At 34.0% G+C, this 20172-nt stretch overlaps 2 protein-coding genes and 1 long non-coding RNA gene across 4 annotated transcripts; all 3 read left to right on the forward strand.

Annotated features, from left to right (window-relative positions):
• The first annotated feature begins 258 nt into the window (after positions 1–258).
• On the forward strand, positions 259–2123 carry LOC103871762. Of its 2 annotated transcripts, XM_009150055.3 has the most exons (7): positions 259–379; positions 489–632; positions 1118–1261; positions 1351–1440; positions 1518–1643; positions 1729–1824; positions 1923–2123. In XM_009150055.3, exons 2-7 carry the CDS (start codon positions 527–529, stop codon positions 2012–2014), a joined length of 654 nt encoding a protein of 217 aa, XP_009148303.1. In that variant the 5' UTR covers positions 259–379; positions 489–526; the 3' UTR covers positions 2015–2123. The 2 variants fall into 2 exon arrangements, with proteins under 2 accessions (XP_009148303.1, XP_009148312.1); XM_009150064.3 differs by lacking the exon at positions 259–379 and having other exon boundaries at positions 413–632; positions 1351–1437.
• Positions 2124–2358: 235 nt separating this feature from the next.
• Positions 2359–7867, forward strand: LOC103872136. Its single transcript, XM_018659540.2, has 9 exons — positions 2359–3123; positions 3406–3679; positions 3757–3847; positions 3919–4043; positions 4129–4210; positions 4318–4434; positions 4512–4669; positions 4738–4852; positions 4941–7867. Exons 1-7 carry the CDS (start codon positions 2974–2976, stop codon positions 4540–4542), a joined length of 870 nt encoding a protein of 289 aa, XP_018515056.1. The 5' UTR covers positions 2359–2973; the 3' UTR covers positions 4543–4669; positions 4738–4852; positions 4941–7867.
• Positions 7868–9260: 1393 nt separating this feature from the next.
• LOC117128316 lies at positions 9261–18893 on the forward strand. Its single transcript, XR_004451603.1, has 2 exons — positions 9261–16142; positions 16185–18893. It is a non-coding gene; the product is annotated as an uncharacterized LOC117128316 (long non-coding RNA).
• The last annotated feature ends 1279 nt before the right edge of the window (positions 18894–20172 follow it).

The raw sequence follows: 20172 nt of genomic DNA on the forward strand, positions 1-20172 counted from the left end.
TATAGAGAATGTGATTTGTAAATCATTTTATTTATTTGTGGGACATTATTAAACTGACCTTCATAAATATATATTAGTTTCGGCCATCAACATACAAAGTGTCATTTAGTTTAGTGGTATAACTGTTGGTGTTTATATGTCAATAACCCGGATTCGAGTCACGTACTTGACATTTTTTCACCTTTTTAAAGGTGGGGCCCACTTAATGCTGACGTGGCACGCGGAGGAGCCTTAAAACTGGCTCATTATAATGTTGATTCTCTCAGAAGAAGGAAAGAGGAAGAAACGCATTAATAGGACTACAGCGATCAACTAACTACTTGAGAAAATCTGAAGCAAAGTCGGTCAACGTCACTATTCACATATCCGCGTCCACTGCGTAAGCCATGTTTTTAAACCTTACACACTTACCAAATCCCCAACTAATTAATTTAACGAACTCTCCTTTTCTTTTTGTATACTATCATATTTTATTATTATCGTTTCAGATTTGATTTTCTGTACTTGGGACTTGGAAGAAAGATTCATGGCTTGTGTTCAGAACACACTCTACTTCGTTGCAGCTGTACTTCTAATTCACCAGAATACGGTCACCTCCGATTTCCTCTCTCCTCTGCTCTCTCCTATGTTCGGTTTGTCTCTTCTTCTTCCTCTTTTAGTTTCAAATAGTGGGTTTTCTAGATTTTTTTTTTTTTTTCTAGAATATCCAATTTCGTTTTCTGGGTTTTCCTCAAATTTGATTTTTGGTCTAATCTGTTAACCCAAATCTAGTTCCTTTCCTTAAAGATCCATGCATTTAACTTCTTTGTAACAAGTATAATCTCATAGATAATTAGTCAAAGTTCTTGTTTTCATAACCTAGATGCTAAAGAAAGTTATTTTTTTTTTATTTGCTTAATCAGGCCAGTAACTTGATTCTGTTTCTGATTAGGATCAACTCCCGCCGGAATTTGAACTAGAGATGCAAGAAAAAGTACATAGTTTTGTGCTTTTTGACAGATTTAAAGTTTCTTTATGAGTTGGGTTTTGTGTAAAAGTGTTATTCTGTGAAAAGTACTTCTCCAAATTGGAATTTAGTATGTCGTGACTCATGGTTGGTTTAATTATTGTGAAAAAGATGATATATGCAAGGAAGTGCAATGTGGGAAAGGGAAATGCAAAGCATCTTTAAACGCAACTTTTATGCATGAATGTGAGTGTGATAATGGTTGGAAGCAGATTGATCATAACCTCAAGTTTCTCCCTTGCGTCACCCCCAACTGTAAAATCTCTATCCCTATATCTCTCTTGACACTAGTCACTTTGGTTTGAAGATATATAACACAACAATATGTATATTCATCATTCTAGGTACCTTTGATCTAACTTGCGGTGAAGCAGCTTCTCCAGCACAGCCCAAAACGCCTCCCAAGGACACCAATGCTTCATTTTTCGACAGTAATATAATAATCTCTAATTTCATTTGCTTCCATCATGGATGTGTGTATATATATGACTTTTTTTTTGTTTTTAAATAGTTTGTCACTGGGTGGATTGTGGAGGAGGGTTTTGCAACAAGACAAATCCGTTTTTATACAGCTGCAATTGCCGTGAAGGTTACAACAATCTTATGAACATCACCACATTTCCTTGCTTTAAGCAATGTAAGAAGAACACAATTTGGCTTCCTTATAAATTATCAGTAGAAGAAAAAAGACTTAAGTTTCTGGGGGTTTTGTGTTTCGGAAGGTGCACTTGGAATGGACTGCTTGAATCTTGGGATCCCTTTGTCCAACGCATCATCGTCTTCTCCACCTGCTCTGCCTGATAGCAGCAAGAATCAAGGTTTGATGACTCCTTACCTGCCTTCATCTTTATCGAGATAGCAACTTTTTTAATTAGATCTTAATCATTGAACAAGTTGATGTTTGTTTACATTGCAGCAACAGGATTGAATATAAGAGGATCATCGTTATGGTTTATAACATATTTGCTCTGTGTCTCCCTAGCACCATGGAGGTTGCTCTATATTTGATCACTTTTATTCTTTGTGTTTCACATTTTGTATACGGATATTGTTCGGTACTGTTTTGTATTTCTTTGTTTCTATTCTATCTTACTCATCTATTAATTTTTTTTCTCTACCACAAATACTACTGCAGGCCCGGCCCAGTAAAATTTATTGCCTAAAAGCAAAATAAAAAATGGGCATTCGATGGATCGAATCGAAGATTTTAAAAATGTGAAACACAATCACTGGACTATAAGAAATCATTTGATTTTTGATGCCCTTAATTTTTAATGTATTTTGGCGCCTACAAACTCTTAGCTTTACCAGATTTAGGTCAGAGTCGGCCCTGATTCTACGTATTCAATTGTCGACATTGATAGACTGTAAATCAAAATATTACTCTTGTTTGTTATTTATTAGTTAATCCTCAAGCCAGATATTTAAACACTAGATTTGGTGTTTATCATCATATTTGAATATTTTATAGTTTAATGTAATTCGTTAAGAATTTACATATCTTAAATAATAAAGTAGAGTTTTGTCTCTCACTCTTTGCGCTACGTCATCAGGTAGAGGAGGGCAAATCTCGACACGTGTTGGCACCACAGGCCTTCTCCCGAATTTCGTCTTACGCGGTCATATCCTCATCTGGGTTTCGGAGTAAATCATCATTTGGGCTTCGTCATTTAGGCTTGTGGCCCGTTAGGTTAAGACATCTCCTTTGCCTCTTCCACAGCGCGTCCATGGCGACGAGATCTATGAGCGCCGTAAACTCTCTGTAACGTATCTTCAGCCATTACTCTGTTTATCATTATGCTGTATCGGTGATTACTCCGCTTCGCCCACTCCCAGCATTCAAGTTACCTCTTCGTCTTCCACTATAACCGGCTTAATCCTTTGCTATAAATATTGCACCTTTCTGCGATGGTTAGAACAACTCAAACGACATCAAGAATCATACTTTCTCCCAGCAAACGATTTCAATGGCGTCTTCCAACACTCTCCTTGCTAATCTGCGAGCCGGACGGTGCTCAAACACTGCAGAGGTTCGTCGTATGAGGTTTTGGGAGGCCAGAAATATCATTAAAGGCGGAGAGCTCATCAGTGTTGACATGTTGTTCATCGATGAGAATGTAAGACATGCTGTTTTGAGTAGCCCTCTTATGCATACAGTTTTCCGATCTGATAATCGATGTTCTGTTTCAATCTAGAAAAAATAATTCTGATCTGATCATCTTTTTTTTTTATCTGATCATCTTTGTTTGCGTTTTCTTAAAATAATTCTGATCTGATCATCTTTTTTTTTTTTTGATCTGATCATCTTTGTTTGCGTTTTCTTTAAAATATCATATTCTGAACTTATAATCAGTTGTTTCTTTCCTGTCTGATGCTCTGTGGTTTCTTTTTTTTTACAGTCCACGATGGTGCAAGGGTCTATTCCTGCTCTCCGACAGCTTCAGTTCAAGAATCGTCTCGTCGAAGGATCTATATACACTCTTACCGGCTTCGATGTGGTGCGCAGCAACCCTAAGTTTCGTTTATCTGATTCGGCCTTCTCTATCCGTTTCAACGAGGGCACTGAACTTGAGAAGTTGTCAACCACTGTTCGGACCATACCTACAGAACAGTTTCGTTTCCGAACATACGACCAACTACGTGAGCTAGCAAACACCGGCAAACAACTCCATGGTATTGGTTTCAACATTTATAACTGATTCTGGTTATCTTAGCATTAGTTGATATGGTTCCAATCTGTAATATTTCAGACATCATGGGAGAGCTTTGTCAAATTAGGAGCACAATAACTGGTCGTATTCCTGGTGCTCAGCGCGTTATGCTTAATCTGCGTCTAGAAAGGTCGTTTCTATCCTCTATTTATTTTTGTATTATTATCGGAACCATCTGACTATATATTCTACAATGTGCAGTGGTACAGTTGTTTGTGTTAGTCTGTTTGACTCTTTATCTCATGCATTCCATAGCAAGCTCGATAGCTATGAGAGAGAGCCAAAAATTGTTCTGGTTACCGGTGTGAATCCTACGATATTTGCGGGTAAGACACATTGCCTCCAACCATATTAACGTCACATCCATATTCTGTGTACCGTTCTCATAATAGCTTCTGTTTCCTTTGTCAGGGAAGTTATATCTGAATGGCACATCTGCCACACGTGTTTTCTTTGACTCTGAGACTGCAGTAGGAAAGGATGCAGTTGACAGGCAAGACTTCTTATCGTAATTAGAACACATTACTTGAACAACGCTGTATATGTCGATCGTTTGTACATTATATCGCTAACTTCTTTTCCTTGATAATCTCTTTGCAGATTGCCAAGTGACGGGACTGACCAGTCAGCGTCTTCATCAAAGGTGGTACACGCACAGAAGATTGAGCCTATGACAATTCTGATCTTAACCAATTCGTTATTACCGCTGATCCCCAGGTGAAGACTGATATATCAAAATTGAATACCTTTATAAGCATGCGATTCATATTTGTGTGTCTCTCTTATCTCGACAGGTCGTTGAGTTTTTGTGTACGGCTAAAGTGACTGATATACAAGTAGCAGAGGGTTGGTGTTATATTGGCTGCTCTGTTTGCTCCAAGAAACTCATCCGAGAGGAGACCTCATTTACATGTGCTCCATGCAATGAGACCAATGCTGTTGCTCAACTCAGGTTAGTAGCTTAGGCTTCACGCTTCCGTGTATTTGAACCATGACTAAAAGATGTATCTTCTGCGACAGGTACCGGGTGATACTCTCTGTGTCAGATGAGACTGGCATAGCGGCTTTCCTTGGATTTGACACAGAGATCACTAAGCTGACTAATGTTTTAGCTGCTGAAGCTGCACAGATTTTGGTAAAATCTATGATCAAACTCTAAGTATCAGCTATTACTGTAATTGGTACCAATGGAGACAATTAAAATGTTTGTAACCTTAATGCAGGGGGTAGGTCTTAATGCTCAGGTTGACACTGATCTGCCGCGAGTACTGTCTGAACTTGTGGGAAAGACATATACTTTCCAGCTCAAGCTAAAGGACTTCAATTTTACTGCAAACCACCAGACATTCACCATTTCCCGCATATTCCCTGCACGTGATCTCGCATCTGAACACCAGCTTTGTCATGTTTTTAACAGGAAAATGTTGAGGTTCACGAGCAAGCCCATCTTCAGAATGTGGCACCGGGAACAGATGACAGAGCTGCAAACACGTCCGATGTTGCAGAGGTGTCCACCGCAGGTCGTGAAGCAGAAACGAATGAAGACGATGCTGCGGAAGATAACGCCTCTAAGAAAGCACGAGTGGAATGAGTATCATCGCAGAATCCAGACAACCAGTCTTAATCAGTTGCTGTTTTCATCTTTCAGTTTCGCTTTTGCCGTTTTTTTTTCTTCTGAACAAAACTCTGAGTCGTGGTTGTCCGTTTTTCTTTTATCAAATAAAATCTTAAAACAATCAACATGTGCATGTGTTGGATTTTTTTTTTTTTTTAAATCACATATATATATATATAATCTGCCCGTTATAACGGGAATCAGATGCGGTTACAAGCTCGTTTTGAACAAAAGCATCAAAGTCAATCTATTACAAGTCTAGTTTCGCCCACCCACTAAACCCGGCACGTTCTACTTGTTTGTTTTTCGAAATTCTTCGATATCGGTAACCGTTCTCAACCATCAACGTTGGTTCTTAGGAAAGTGAGGTTCTCCTTGTTGCCTTGGATGCCGGGATTTCCCTTGACGTTTCCAGAGTAGCTGGTTCCCGATGATCTCCACGAAGCTAATAACCTTATCTGTCTATGAAGCTCATGACGACCGTAGGAGAGGATTCAGATACTTACCAAGGACCTTGCAATTGCCACCAAAGCCGGTTTGTATGTAACGCCACACAACGTTTTGAACCGCATCTCAAATCGAGCAAGCACTCGCCACGACCGCCAACGATACCTGCAAGAAGACGGGCAGGAAGCACCGCCACTTCCAATCTAGCTAGTCTCAGCACTTAATAGGAAAATCAGGCACACCACCACGACAGCTCCAAGAGCTAAAGTGGTCCTCGGAAGCGGCCTAGATCAAACGGAGACACCGAGGCGTGAATGACTCCCGAGCACAGCCTCACCATTTGATGCCCTTGAGAACCAAGGCCAATGACCTATATGTGTGAAGCTTCCTCCGGTGTCCATGGAGAAAAGCTTATCCGTTGAAACCACGAGACAGAACCCGACAAAGGTATGAACAAAGCCAGGAAAGCTAAATCATAGGCCGTGAAGATGGAATCCGAAGTGAAGCGTCCGAACAAGCTGACCACATGAAGCCATAGACGACATCCTGCTACCATCAACCCAATCATTCACACGAGCTGAAACTGGGAACATAGCACCATCACCGCCTGCGTGCATCTGCCCAGGACTCGCCTCCGATCTGAGAAAGCACCGGAGCTCACCTCACCGTGAAACCACCAGTAGCTGAGACGGTGCCGGATCTGAAGGCCTTGCGCATGGCTTCAAACCTGGTCGCAACCCCACTGCAGATCCACGAGCATCTTGGCAAGGAAGACGAAGAGACGACGAACAGCAAAAGGAAAAAGAGGAACTAGGGAGGAGAGGTCCTCCGGCGCCGGCACGCGCGCGCATGCACCGCCGGACGCCGGAGACAAACTTGAGAGACGATGAAGGGTCCGAGAGCTAGAGGAGAGAGAGAGGATAGAGGAGAGAGAGAGATGCTGTAAATCATGTGTTGGATTTATATATTCTATCTTCGTGATTATTTTCATGATCGAATTGATAGCGATTGCCATACTTATAAAACATATCATGTGTTAAAATTTCTAACGAAATAAACATTATTGATAGATTCTAATGCATTTAGCTTTGGCAATTAACACTTAACTATTCCAGAACTTAAAAAATTGCATGAAAACTGTGAGGACTGTTTTGTTATTCGTATTTGAAAAAACTGACAACAGTGCGAGTCTTGATGTACGTTAGAAAGCTAAAAATTATTTTCTTCACCTGAATGAAACACTTTTCGCCTGAGTACAGAGCAGAGTCCTTGAAACTCCTCCAAGAAAGAAGAACACTACTCGGTCATACTCATTTTTTTAAGGCTTTCTTTATCAAAAATATATTACAACCAAATAAAGGCGGAAAACACCAAAAATATAACAAGCATATTGAACCTAATTCTGATAATTAGTTTAAATCTGATTCTACTTCTAACATATTGAAATAAATATATCTACTCCATATATTAGCTAGACCATATAAAACATATTTTTAAATACACGACCAACTCCGTATAGCAATGACAATACTTCCCACTCGGCGCTACAAACGAACACACATATGTTACTACGTAAATGAATAGAGTATATCTAAATAATAAACTATAAATACAAAATTAAACTATCAAATAATTCTCCTCTTCGTCGTTTACAACAAATTTGTTCATTTCTTACAGTTCAAGTATTGATTTAATAGTATATAAAAATATATATAGAAACAGCTCAGTTAAAGAGTTTAATACTACTAAAATAAATCCTCTTGAACGTATCTCTTAGAAACTACATAACAATTATGCCACAATTTTTTTAAAAAAGAATTTAGACAAACCCAAACACAACCAACCCATAACAATTATGTTTATCATACTTTCAGCGTCCCATTGCAAAACAAAATTCTACGGTCCCTAACCACAATATAATGTACACAAAAATATTAGTCTCAAATATGTACACAGTATATTAGTCTCGAATCTCTAACACAATTCATCCACCATATTCAAAAACCAGTTCAAAGAAAAAACTAATCAAGCTAGAACTGCTCAATGCTTGAGTATGGTTAAGAATTCACTAAAAGAAATCAGAGTAGTTTTAAAGATCAAATATTTAATAAATATTGACTCAATGGATCCCCTAACAAATTGCGACAATCAAGACATGGACAGTGGATGCAAAAATTATTATTACTTTAAGAGGAAGAAATCACATACGGTATTCCTCTTCCACCTATTCAGATATAAACAAAATAATACAATACTAACAATAAGCATTATTAACCGAAACAAATCTAACCAATATACAAACAAACAAAACATCCGAAACCGGCGCGAAGCGCCGGAATGCCACTAGTTTCTTTATAATATGGGGTTACTCAAAAGGGTCTACTATAAGTCTATAACAAAGTAAGGAATGGCTAGATCAAAATGGTCTACTATAAGTCTATAACGAAGTAATGAATGGCTACATCTAGATCTACGCAGGTTGCGTTTTCAATTTTATTAAAAAATAAATTACATAAAAACATGTAGTTAGACTAGTTAATAAAACAATTATAATATATATAATGCATCCGATTGGACTCGCTTGGATGGATTTTGATTCATAAGAAAAAGATAATTAATAGATAAATCTACAAAAATGTTGATTCATAAGAAAATAAAGAAATATAATTAAGAAAGTCGGTTTTTTTATTTCCTAAACAATCAAATCTTAAGGAAAAAATAGTTAATAGATACATCTGGGTATAAAGTGCGTATTTAATTTAAAATTTCACAAAAAAATATTTGGTCCAGTAAAATGTTTCTGTTTTAATAAGAGAGATTATTGAATTTCATGAATAAAATATAAGAAATCAAATTCAAAATATTATGGCATATTAAGATAGGCCCTGTTTGTTTCACCATTTGTCATCTCCATCCAAATGATTCATTTGTATGATATATTCAGATGATCCATTCAGATTTTTGTGATTGTTTGTTTGTCCTTTCAAATGGCTCATCTAGATGAATCATCTAAATTGATCTTATGTTTGTTTCTTTATTTTTATTTTCATTCAAATGAGTTTAGTAAATAAATTACCATAATACCCTTGTGTTGGTTTAATCATATCTTTGATGAAATTTTTCGTTATTGGTGGGAAAATGCGTTTTGCGGTTTTGGCGGGATAACGCGTTTTTGCGGTTTTGGCGAGAAAACATGTTTTTACGGTTTTGGCGAGAAAATACGTTTTTGCGGTTTTGACAGAAAAATGTGTTTTGGCAGGAAAACATGTTTTTTGCGGTTTTGGCGGGGAAACACATTTTTGGTGGGAAAATGCATTTTTTGCGATTTTTGCGGGAAAATGAGATTTTTCGGTTCTGGCGGGAAAACGAGATTTCTCGATTTTGGCGAGAAAACGAGATTTTTCGGTTTTGGCGGGAAAATGAGATTTTCGGTTTTAGCGGGAAAACACTTTTTTTTTGCGGAAAAATACTTTTTTTTTTGCAATTTTGGCGGGAAAACGTGTTTTTGTGTGTTTGGCGGAAAAATATGTTTTGGGGTGTTAGCGTGAAAACATTTTTTGTGATTTTGGCATGAAAACACGTTTTCGGTTTTTGCGGAAAAACACATTTTGCAATTTTGACAGGAAATTGCGTTTTTGGGGTTTTGGCGTGAAAATTTTGTTTTTAGGTTTTTGCGGGAAACATGTTTTTGTAGTTTTGTCAGTATTCGTATGTGACAAAAATGATATTATGTTTAGGTTTGTAATTTGTGAATTACATTAGGGGTATAAAAGACATTATACCATTTTGAATGAATCATCTCCATTCAAATGATCCAAATTGATTCAGCTGAATGGACTTTAAAATTAAGCCTAAATTTTCAAAAGTCATCCGGATGATCTATCTGAATGAGTTACACTTTTAGTTTCTAAACAAACAAAACTCTCATCTTCATCCAAGAGGAATTGACCTCTAAGATTAGAGTCAAGAGAAGTCATAGCATTTTTTATCTTCTTTGTTCATTTTGTTTTCTGCAAAATTGTGACAGGAACCAACACGTATATGATCTTTGTTTTTATTAAAGTTTGAGAGGACAGTAGCTTTCTCATGTACCTGTAATCATTCGGAGAACTCGTTAAATCTATTACAGCATTTACATTTTGGTTTAACCAACAAAATGAGTGAACTAGAGTGAAATACTAGAGATAAAGCCAAACTTATTCTGTTATGTAATTCTAACAAGTAGTATCAGAGCGTGCGGTTAATGCGTCCCAACATAGATGAGAAGAAGTAAAGGAAACTAAATCAGCAAAAGAAAAGCATTAGTGAGATAAGGTTACTTATATGGCTTGATCAGAGGAGTAACTTTTCACTTGTGACTCGATTTGTCAAGGAGTTTTTCTTGGGGTTTTCCCGCAGTCTACTGGTTTTCTAGACTTCAGGATTTTTGGTTATGGACCTCACGATTTCCGGAGTTCATTGACTTGGAGAACGTTGATCGTCATCTAGGCATTGAGCGAGTTTCATAACATTCCTCTGAGCCTATCCGAGGTATCGTATTAGTATTATCTCGCTCCTTTGGCCAACAAGCTTCTATCCACTCCAGTGAAGGCCAGTATATTGTTGAGGAGCCGTTGAAAGAAGTTAAGGGTAGTACGCCCTTTGGTCGACGATGGAACATGAGATACATTTTTATGAAGATTGATGACGCCTCTAGCTTCCCTTTGCTTTGGCGCCATATAGGTGAGTTTATCGATCTGAGTCACTGAGCTATTCTTTTAGTTTCTCCTGACTAATGTGTTTCTCGTGATCATAATTTTTTTAAGCCCCAGAACGTTCTTTTTTTTTGTTTGGAACTAGCCCCATAACGTTCGAAGGAGAGAGATTGGTGAGGGAGGAGTTAAGCCTCCTGAGGAAGTGGAGATGGATATCGTTCTTAGTGAGTCGAGAGGCTTTTCTCCGTAGCCGTATCCTAGGTAGGTTTCCTTTTCTGAGGAGTCATACAATCCACATGGCTGATTGCTGACGTTTATTGGTTCCATGTCTCATGATTTTAAAGGGAGCAGGCTGAAATTTTTATGGCATTGTTTATGACGAGTATTTGAGAACGAAGGAACCATGTAAGAGTTATATCTCGTACATTATTTCAATGAAGGATGTTCATCTCTTTCCGGATGCTGATCCAGAAAAGTATTGACGGTGGGAGGTGATGAGATCATGTCGTTGCGTTCTAGGATGCCATAGCCAGGAACCGAGCGGGGTGAATTTCTATAAGCGTTGTAGAGGTTGTTGTCCCATTACATCTTGCTGACATGTACGTTGAATCAAAATAGATAAAACATTTTGTAAATCAGCTGCTACCTGAGATAGAGTTTCGTCATGATCAACGATCGGTTATGCCGATGGCGGGCGGTTACGGGAGTTTTGTCTGCGTTAAACTGCTGTCATATGCCGGCCTGTGGGGGTAGAATCCTATAGGTTTTCTGCTTATGGCAGATCGGATGCGTTTACTTCAGTCATTGCGATGTGCGTTTCACGTTGGATCTTCAGAGGGTGGATCACGGGATCCAATCAGAAATTAGGGTTAAAATTTAAGCTAACGTATTAAATAAGTAATAAATAAAATGATTATTTGTGAATAATTTCAAGGTGGAAGAGTATTCCTTATTGATCATGAATATTGATTGGTAAATGATTAAGAATAAAAAGTACAAATGAATTCGAGTATAGAATGAGTATAGTCTGAAGGTATCAAGCTTGGATCTCCCTTCTCTTTCTACTTCATTGTTCTTATATAGCAATTTGGACTAGAATCGACAGAAAATTGATATCCAGCGTAAATCCAGCATCATCAGTTCCTTCTTTACGTTTTGAGTTGATCGGCAGGTTGGCATTGACTTCCTTTCGAGTTTGGGATGGGCCATCATTCTTATTGGAGCTATGATCTTCGTAATAGACCATTGGATTAGATCATTAAACCAGGTTTGGATTAGGGTGAAATCCACTTTAAAGTTTAAACACAAATACTAGTAATCAAAACAAATAATTAAAAACTCACGAACAAAAACTCACATTGGAAATTGAAGATTACTTAGACAAAGACGTGCCATGTTTTCCTTTTCTTTACGAGTAAAAGCGACCACTTGCAAGAAATGTTACACTAACCGTTAATACTAACTTTAACGGTGGACGCAAAGTTACCATATTTGTATAACCTTTAAGTCTCAAAAATCACTTTTTTGGAAGACAACACCAAGTTCAACATCATCTCCATTTCCCAAAGTAAAGCTCCACGTATTAAGTTTTTCTTCGTCTGGCTAATATTCCACTGAAGAAAGTTGGTTCTATTTGGGTGTAGCAATTTTATAAGCGTCTTCTCTTCATTCCATTTGTTCTTGGTATAATCAGAACTTTAGTTCTATAACTTTTTTTATCTTTTGTAGAAAAAATAGTGGAATGTAAAATATGTTTCCTGTTCTAACTTCCTCACTGGGTGAGGTTTTCTATAGATTTGAAGTTTTGTCTTTTGAACATTTAAACCATGTTGGTTCTTTGTATTCCACCAATAAAAATCCTACTGTCACCTCCTATCTTGTATTATACATTACATTGTATAATACTATATATATGAAAGTATCTGAATTACTCATTTGGCTGTTTATTTGATCACGTTAACTTCTTAGTTCCCTTAGGGATCTACAAGTATAATTTTCCAAACAAAAAAAAAAAAAACAAATTAGCAGTACTGATATATTGATTAATTAAACTCAGTATATATATCAACCAAACTATATATATATAAGTATATATATATTTGTCTTGAGATTACAGCAAAGTTGACAAACATATACGGAGAAATATTGTGTTGCCTATGGTTCTGAAACTCTTTACCTAAAATTCTTGTCGGTCAACATTATAATCTCTTCTTGTGTATGCATCAACGTCATATTTGACTATCTTCAATCATTCTTTTGAACAATAGTTTTTGGATCTCAAGTGAAAGGTCTCTTTGGATCATTTTACTTCTTAGAACATCTTCATCTCCACTCCATAATTTACTGTAAAAGGGAGTGAGAACTGTAATAATAAAAAAACAAAAAAGTGATTACTCAATAAATTAAATAATTTTTTATTATTTATTTATATTTCATTTTTACTCTATTTTTGGAATAAATTATAGAGTGGAGATAGAGATGTCTTTAAACACAATTATCTTTCTTTTCATTGTTGTAGTTTGTGTTATTCAGTTTACCATTGAGAGGTTGATTGTTCTAGTTTTTAGAATAGTTTTTGGTTTTTGTTTTTCCAAAAACCAATTTTCATCCAATCAAGTTTTTTGAAAAATGGTTTTCCTAAAATCTAGAGAAACTAGTTTTTTTAAATAACTGTCAATTTCTAAACAAAAACCAAAAACCAGTTTTTTTCTAGTTTTTTTGCCAAAAATGTTTTTCACATTTATGCATTATTACAAATTGACTTACGTAAGGCATTTTGGTACTATGGATAAAACGTAAGACATTTTACCTAAGGCATTTTTGATTGCTAATAATAATTTCTAAGTACATCTATATAATACCTAAGGTACACGTAAGTCATATTACATATTCTTATTATAACACAGTTTAGTTTTACTAAAATATAACAATATTTGAATAATATTTTATGAAATAATAAACTGTTGGTCACATTTTTTTAATATATTAAATAACATCTATGCTAATCATTAAAAAAGGCTTTATTGTAATAAAAATATATAATATTTGAACGTTATTTTTATCTAATAATAAACTGATGTAAACAAAATAACTCCTATACATATCAATAAAATATTTTTTTATTTGAAGTTAGTCATCACAAAAATATATATATTGTTGATACATATAAGCTATATTTCCTATCTTTTTTTTGTTCTACTTAGTATTACCTAGGACTAGGATTAGTATTTTTCTTTACTTTACTCTTAATGATATTTTCATTTTATTATTTTTAAAAACAAAAATCAGAAACCAAAAACTAAAATCTAAAATCACCATTCAAGTTTTTCAAAAAACTAAAATCTACTGCAAAATCAAAAACTAAAAACCAAATACCAAAAACTAAAAAGCAAAAACTAAAAACCAAAAACCAAAATCTAAAAACCAATAAAACAATCATCACCTGAGTTTACTTCCGGTTGTACTATATTAATTTTTTGGACCGTTAGATTAATATAATCGTTCTGTTGACAAAACAATTACCAAGAAATATCAACATTAAACTTCTCGGAATTGTTTTTGGTTAACACTCCCAAAGAATATACTATTGAACATTCGACCAAAAAAAAATACTAATGAACATAACAAGAATGGGGTAGTTGTAAAGTATCATCTTGTTCTTTTATCTCCTTTTTGTTATTCTAATCAAATATTCCAATTATTTTTGTCACTGAATTTTTTTCTCTGGAAATATACAAAGACCGCCGTTGGAATCGTGGGACAAATATAATAATACTTCCATCTGCTGGGATCAATATGTCTGTCCAGCATTATAATAATCGAGTATAAAACTAAGCTTATCCGAAACTATACGATCATTTAAATAGTAACAGAATCACTAGAGATTTGTTGCCAATTTATGTGAGCCACACTAGACAGTACACACTATAAACAAAAGCAGAGGTGTCTTACTAATTTAATCAAGAAAAGGGGTTTCGTTATATCTTGTAGTTTTTACTTTTACTAAATTACACATGACCATATTTATTGTCATGGGATACTCTAATTCTAAGACACCAAATAATAACTTTCTTTTCTCATAATGTCTTTATATTGAACAAATTATTATAACCGTTAATTGTATAATCCAAAAGTAATGACACAAGAATATACATATAAAACGTATACAATTTTGATTCCTATACACTTGGTTACACATAAAGCGTACACGGTTTGATTCCTATACACATGGTTTGGCAGCGACATTGTAGGTGCTTTTATACTTAGAGGAACACTGATAACTGTTATTTCATGCTACATATATAAGAAGATAGTGATGTCATTTTAGACGGTTAAAAACGAAAACAGAAATTCTCGGCCATATTATGTTTAAAATGCGTTTCCGGTGTGTTGGTGAACACTGAAGACCAAAGAGGAATCTCTTGGCCTTTTTCCTTTGTTCAGCGGCGTTGAACGTCATTATTGCCGTATCATGATGTTGACATGTTTATTTATAGGGAAAGTATCTGCAAATAATGAAAAACTAACATCAGGTCAGTTAAATAATTCTTGGATGGCTAGTGTGTAGTAGTTACCAATAAAACGGTAAATTAAATAAATCATACTATAATATATGATGTACAAGTTTAGAGTTTAAATCAAAGTCCGAATTTTTTATATTACTTCCCAGTTTTTCTAGGATATGCATATTATTCCTCTCTCACGTGTAAATGTATTTTTAAAATTGTGATAACCCCAAAATGAAGAGAAAAGAAAAAAAAATCTCACTGATTTCGCAAAAAAAAAACATCGAGAATAACTAAACTTTTTGAAGATGCCTAACGTTATGTTTCCGTGTATTCAAATACTGGTCTTTTAGTTTCTTGTTAAAATTTCAAAAGAATGCTAATGCATTTAATTGATGTTATATATATATATATATATATATATAATTGTTTCTAACATTTAAAATATATATATAGATTTCAGTAGACCCTATATTTTCTTTCATGAATTGTTTCAATATGATATTATTTCTTCAAAATCTCTATTTTAAAAAATTAATATGGATATATTTATCTAGGATTTCAGAAGGCCCTTTCTCAAAAAACAAAAGACCGAGGATTTGCCTAATATGTAATAGTCATAATAATCGGGGCTTGGACTGTGGGCATATAAAATAGGTAAACAATAGTGTCAAACTTTAATGATGAAGATATTGTGGAATCCCACAACATCCACCCATCAGCGTAACCACAAATAAGTTCATATTTCTCTATCACTCTCTAATGCGCAATGCTCAATTGTGCCTTCTTGTATTTAATGTCATCATATCTATTAACTTCACCCACATGTAGTATTATACTCCATCCATTTTAAATACTTGACCTTTAGAGTAAAAATTCTGTTCCAGATTAAATGATGTTTTCAATTAACTATGAAAATTTTATTAATAATTAAATGATATTATATTTTCTATTTTATTATTGGTTGAATTGTAGATAGGTAGATAATTAAAGATATGTTTTTTTTAAATGTAAGAATTCAAATATTTATTAATCTATATACAAAATCATAAAACGTCATATATTAAAAAGTGAGGAAATATATTTATGTAACTCGAGATATCAATGTAGAGTGTGAATATATATTAAACAAAACAAAATGTAGAACTATCAAAATTTAAATAGGTAGATATAAAGATCAAGAAAGAGGTTGCAAAATTTAAATAGGTGGATATAAAGATCAAGAAAGAAGTAAACTGTAAGGTTTAAAGATATATATAAAAAAGAAGAAAGGAAACATTAGTAAAATGGTAGTGGAAATTAGGAGGGGCCATTAGAAATTATGAGCTTCATCTACATTTCCCATGGATTCCTCGGAACCACTTTTATTTCCTCCCCTTATATTAAATATGGATAATAAAGAGAGATGGAGGGTCATCAGTGCTAAAGTGTGTTCAAAACAAATTCCAAAATATATCTCAATTAAGAAATACGCAATGAATGGTGGTTATATGCAATAGTGGTTATATGATGATGATAAATCTGAATATAAAATATAATATCTGAAATAAAGAAAACTAGATAAATAATTGAAAACCAGAGAACCATAACTACAAATACAATCACAAACGCAAGAAATCAGAACGGTCCTGCTGACTACTGAGTGTGTGTCTGTTCCATATCAAGATATGGGGACCATATTCTCCTGGGCTGATCCTTTTGTTCTCTACAGTACATCTCCATTCGCTATGTGCCACGTGTTGTACTATACGTAGCTATCTTATAGGCCCGACCTACCACCCTATAGTCGGGTCAGTATATTGCATCCCCATCCGCTTTAGATGGAGCCCCTTATTTTTCTTTTCAATAAGATCAAAAGTATTTCAAACCAGCTAATGAAAAATGTTTATTAATTTAACGCCTCGCTAAACCAAAACAAAATATTGCTTCTGTATTTCTTTATTAGACAAAAGATCGGGGTTTGATAAATTTTAGATAAGATTCAGGTTTTTTCTTTACGATGAAAAGTTATAGCGGTAAAATATAGAACGAGAATCGCTTTGGTCAACATTTTTATACCGTTTTCCCCATGCTCTGGTTTTACTTTTTTGTTTTACCGACTGATTAAGTATAAATGGTGCTGTGTCATCTTTTAAATTGGAACCTGAAATAAACTGATTCAGTTCAAAAAAATAGTATAAATGGTGCACCCTTTGCCGTATCAGTAAAGGGTGTTAGCAAAGTAATCACCCTTTTGTTTTTTTGACAACAAGTAATCACCATTTAATTCTAGTTTTGTTTGTTAAAAGAAAATATAAACCAAACTCTTTTTTTCTTTTTGTGAAGTATAAAGTTGGATAACTTATCAAAATGTAAACTACGTACATATGAATATATGATATAAACGATGTCCCTTTATGGGAGGAGATTGAATAAAAAAAAAAAAAAAAAAAAAAAAAAAGAATATATGATATATTAGAAGGGAAGCGAAAGTGCATATATGTAACGGAGATTGTGTTTAAAAAAAATGTAACGGAGATTAATATTGGGAAACTGAATGTACGTAGGCATGCCGCATGCTGTTTATGTGTATGGAAACAGAGAAGTGGATCACGTGTTTGAGAATCTAATCTAACGTACAAATAAGTTTCAGTGCACTAGATGTCTTGAGCCATCCAGTCCAGCACGACGTACCGTTGACACAAAAAGAAGAACACTCCAAGTCTCCGAGTCCAAGCCCAGCTCACTTTACTCGACTCTAATAGTTTCTATTTGGTTATTAGTGTAATACGTGTTTTATTTAGATATATCATTGTTTCTTATTGGATGTACAATCATACTGGTACAACAATATACGAACTATGTAGAAAAGTATGTATAAGGAATTTAGAATACATATATATTCTTAATATTTAGGGTTGCGTTTATGATGTGCTGACCCAAAAAAACTAGTTTGTGATGTACGACAATTTACGAGTTATAACTTATATCCAACGAAAAAATTTGTAGACATAATTAAACAATTTTTTTTTTAAATTACAATAATGTATAATGGCAACTCGCCAAACAGAGCCGGTCCTTGTGCTTTGAGGCTACAAGCCAAACGCAAAAAAATGGCCTGAAAACTGATCATGCGCATGAATGGAAACCGTGTCATGTTAGAGTGATATTTAACATTTAAGCCGCTGAGCTAATGACAACTTAGGTATACTTTGCGGCTGGTTACGTACTTAATTAAAACACAGTCTCAAGCCCATGCTTCCTCCGCATCAGTCCAGGGACGTCTCTGTCGCCAAGACAAGGGTTCCATAAACCTATTTTGCGACAAAAAGCTTCAGGATGTAGACAATGTAATGAATTAAGGAACTCGTACATCCATATACACGATTATAAGAATATAGGACTAGTGTAATTATGTATAGCAGTATAAGCTTGTAGGTTTGTCAATTTTGCATATAAAAAATATATGAACTTGTAGATATATACATATATATAGATATTATATATATATAATGAGTGACGAACCATTTATTACGTGGGACTGTTACTAGTTGCTTTTATTGGCAACAGTAACTGTGTATGGAACCAAATCAAATTAAAATATCTAATGATCTTATATAATATACTCTGAATGCTTAGGTGATAGATGGTGATTGTTGGAGGTTGAGCACATCCCGCGGATAAGGCACATCAAGTAAGGACATGACTGGTTCAAACGCAGCGGTTACGGTTGTGTGATTTTGCGGATGCGAGTGGTTGCGGTTTCTAGCGGTTTTAAGAGATTGTGCGATTGGTTTTGCAGTTAGAAATTGGTACGTTTGCGGGATATTTATGACTGGTTAACTACCAAATACATCAGCAGTTAAATAATAAATTAACAATATATATTTTATATAATTATAAAAATATAAAAATATAAAAATCATAATATTATAATAAATATGAAAATTATATTTAGAAAGTTATAGTCTTACAATTTTAAAATTACAGAAAAATATTTTTATTTTAAAAATTTTATAATATTAATTAAAATATAGTAAATATATTTTAGTATTTTTATTCCAATTTAAAATTTTTAATTGAATCTTTTTTGTATTTATATGGTTTTTGAAAAAAAAAAGAAAAAAATTATTCTTCCGCAACCGTCCGCAACCGCAAACGCAAATGTTAGCTGGAATCAGCTTTTGATTTTAAGAGGTTCAAAGCGGTTTAAAACTATTTGTAGCGGTTTGTATGATTGTTTCGAAATGCTGTCAACCGTTACTAACCGCAAAAGCTGCGTTTGCAGGTGGTAGCGGGAAAACCAGTCAGATCCTAAATTGAATTCAATCCATTAGTCAAATAACGGTTAACAATGTATACCTATTTGAAGGGGAAAAAATTACTATAAAAGAAAAAGATCAAAGACGAGAAGGGACATTCACAAAACACGTTATTCAACACAAGAACTAATCGGTATACATTTTACGAGTAAACTCATTGTTCTTTGCCGAATTCATCAAACAGTTTACGAGTAATTTTTTCTTTTATATCATTTTTAATAAGTCAATAAATATTTTTCAAATAATTCACCTTTGAATTTGTGTCTACTTCCCGATATGTGCCGAATTTAGATTAACAATGATCGACCGAAGATACACTCTCTCTTCCATGCTTTTTGTAGTTTTACTATGAAATATACCAAAGTTGACAGGTCCGTTCTCATTTAAGTCTTCTACTAGATTTTAATCCGCACATCCCATACAGATAACATTTTATTTATAAATATAAAATTTTATATTATTTTGTATATAATAATTTATGATAATATATTATTGTTATTTTAAAAATAACTAAATACATGATATATAGTTCAAAATATTAAAATTTAACATATGTTAACAATTTTATTTTTTGTAAACATTATTACATAATTTATGAATATTAATCATTTTAAAAAAATGAATGATATTTTAGTCACTTTAAACACTGAATGATATTTTATTTATTTATCTTAATGAAAATATTTTTTCAAAATATATTGGTTTACCAATTCAACATAATTTTAATATGTTTGCACAAAAACATAATTTTAATATGTAATTCATTAATTACTTCTATTTTAATATAATGTAGAATATATTTATAAAATTTATAAAATTAGAAAATAATTTCATTATTTTATTTATAATAAAAATGTAATTAAAATTAAATTATAATAACATTATACTACTAA

The sequence above is a fragment of the Brassica rapa genome, chromosome A01 (assembly GCF_000309985.2).
Source record: "Brassica rapa cultivar Chiifu-401-42 chromosome A01, CAAS_Brap_v3.01, whole genome shotgun sequence".
NCBI lineage: Eukaryota > Viridiplantae > Streptophyta > Magnoliopsida > Brassicales > Brassicaceae > Brassica > Brassica rapa.

Coding starts and splice junctions, on each gene's coding strand:
- LOC103871762 (XM_009150055.3), top strand. CDS start 527: ATGGCTTGTGTTCAGAACACACTCTACTTCGTTGCAGCTGTACTTCTA. Junction 1,441..1,517: donor TGCTTCATTTTTCGACAGTA/ATATAATAATCT, acceptor GTTTTTAAATAG/TTTGTCACTGGGTGGATTGT. Junction 1,644..1,728: donor ATTTCCTTGCTTTAAGCAAT/GTAAGAAGAACA, acceptor GTGTTTCGGAAG/GTGCACTTGGAATGGACTGC.
- LOC103872136 (XM_018659540.2), top strand. CDS start 2,974: ATGGCGTCTTCCAACACTCTCCTTGCTAATCTGCGAGCCGGACGGTGC. Junction 3,848..3,918: donor CTTAATCTGCGTCTAGAAAG/GTCGTTTCTATC, acceptor TACAATGTGCAG/TGGTACAGTTGTTTGTGTTA. Junction 4,211..4,317: donor GGAAAGGATGCAGTTGACAG/GCAAGACTTCTT, acceptor ATCTCTTTGCAG/ATTGCCAAGTGACGGGACTG.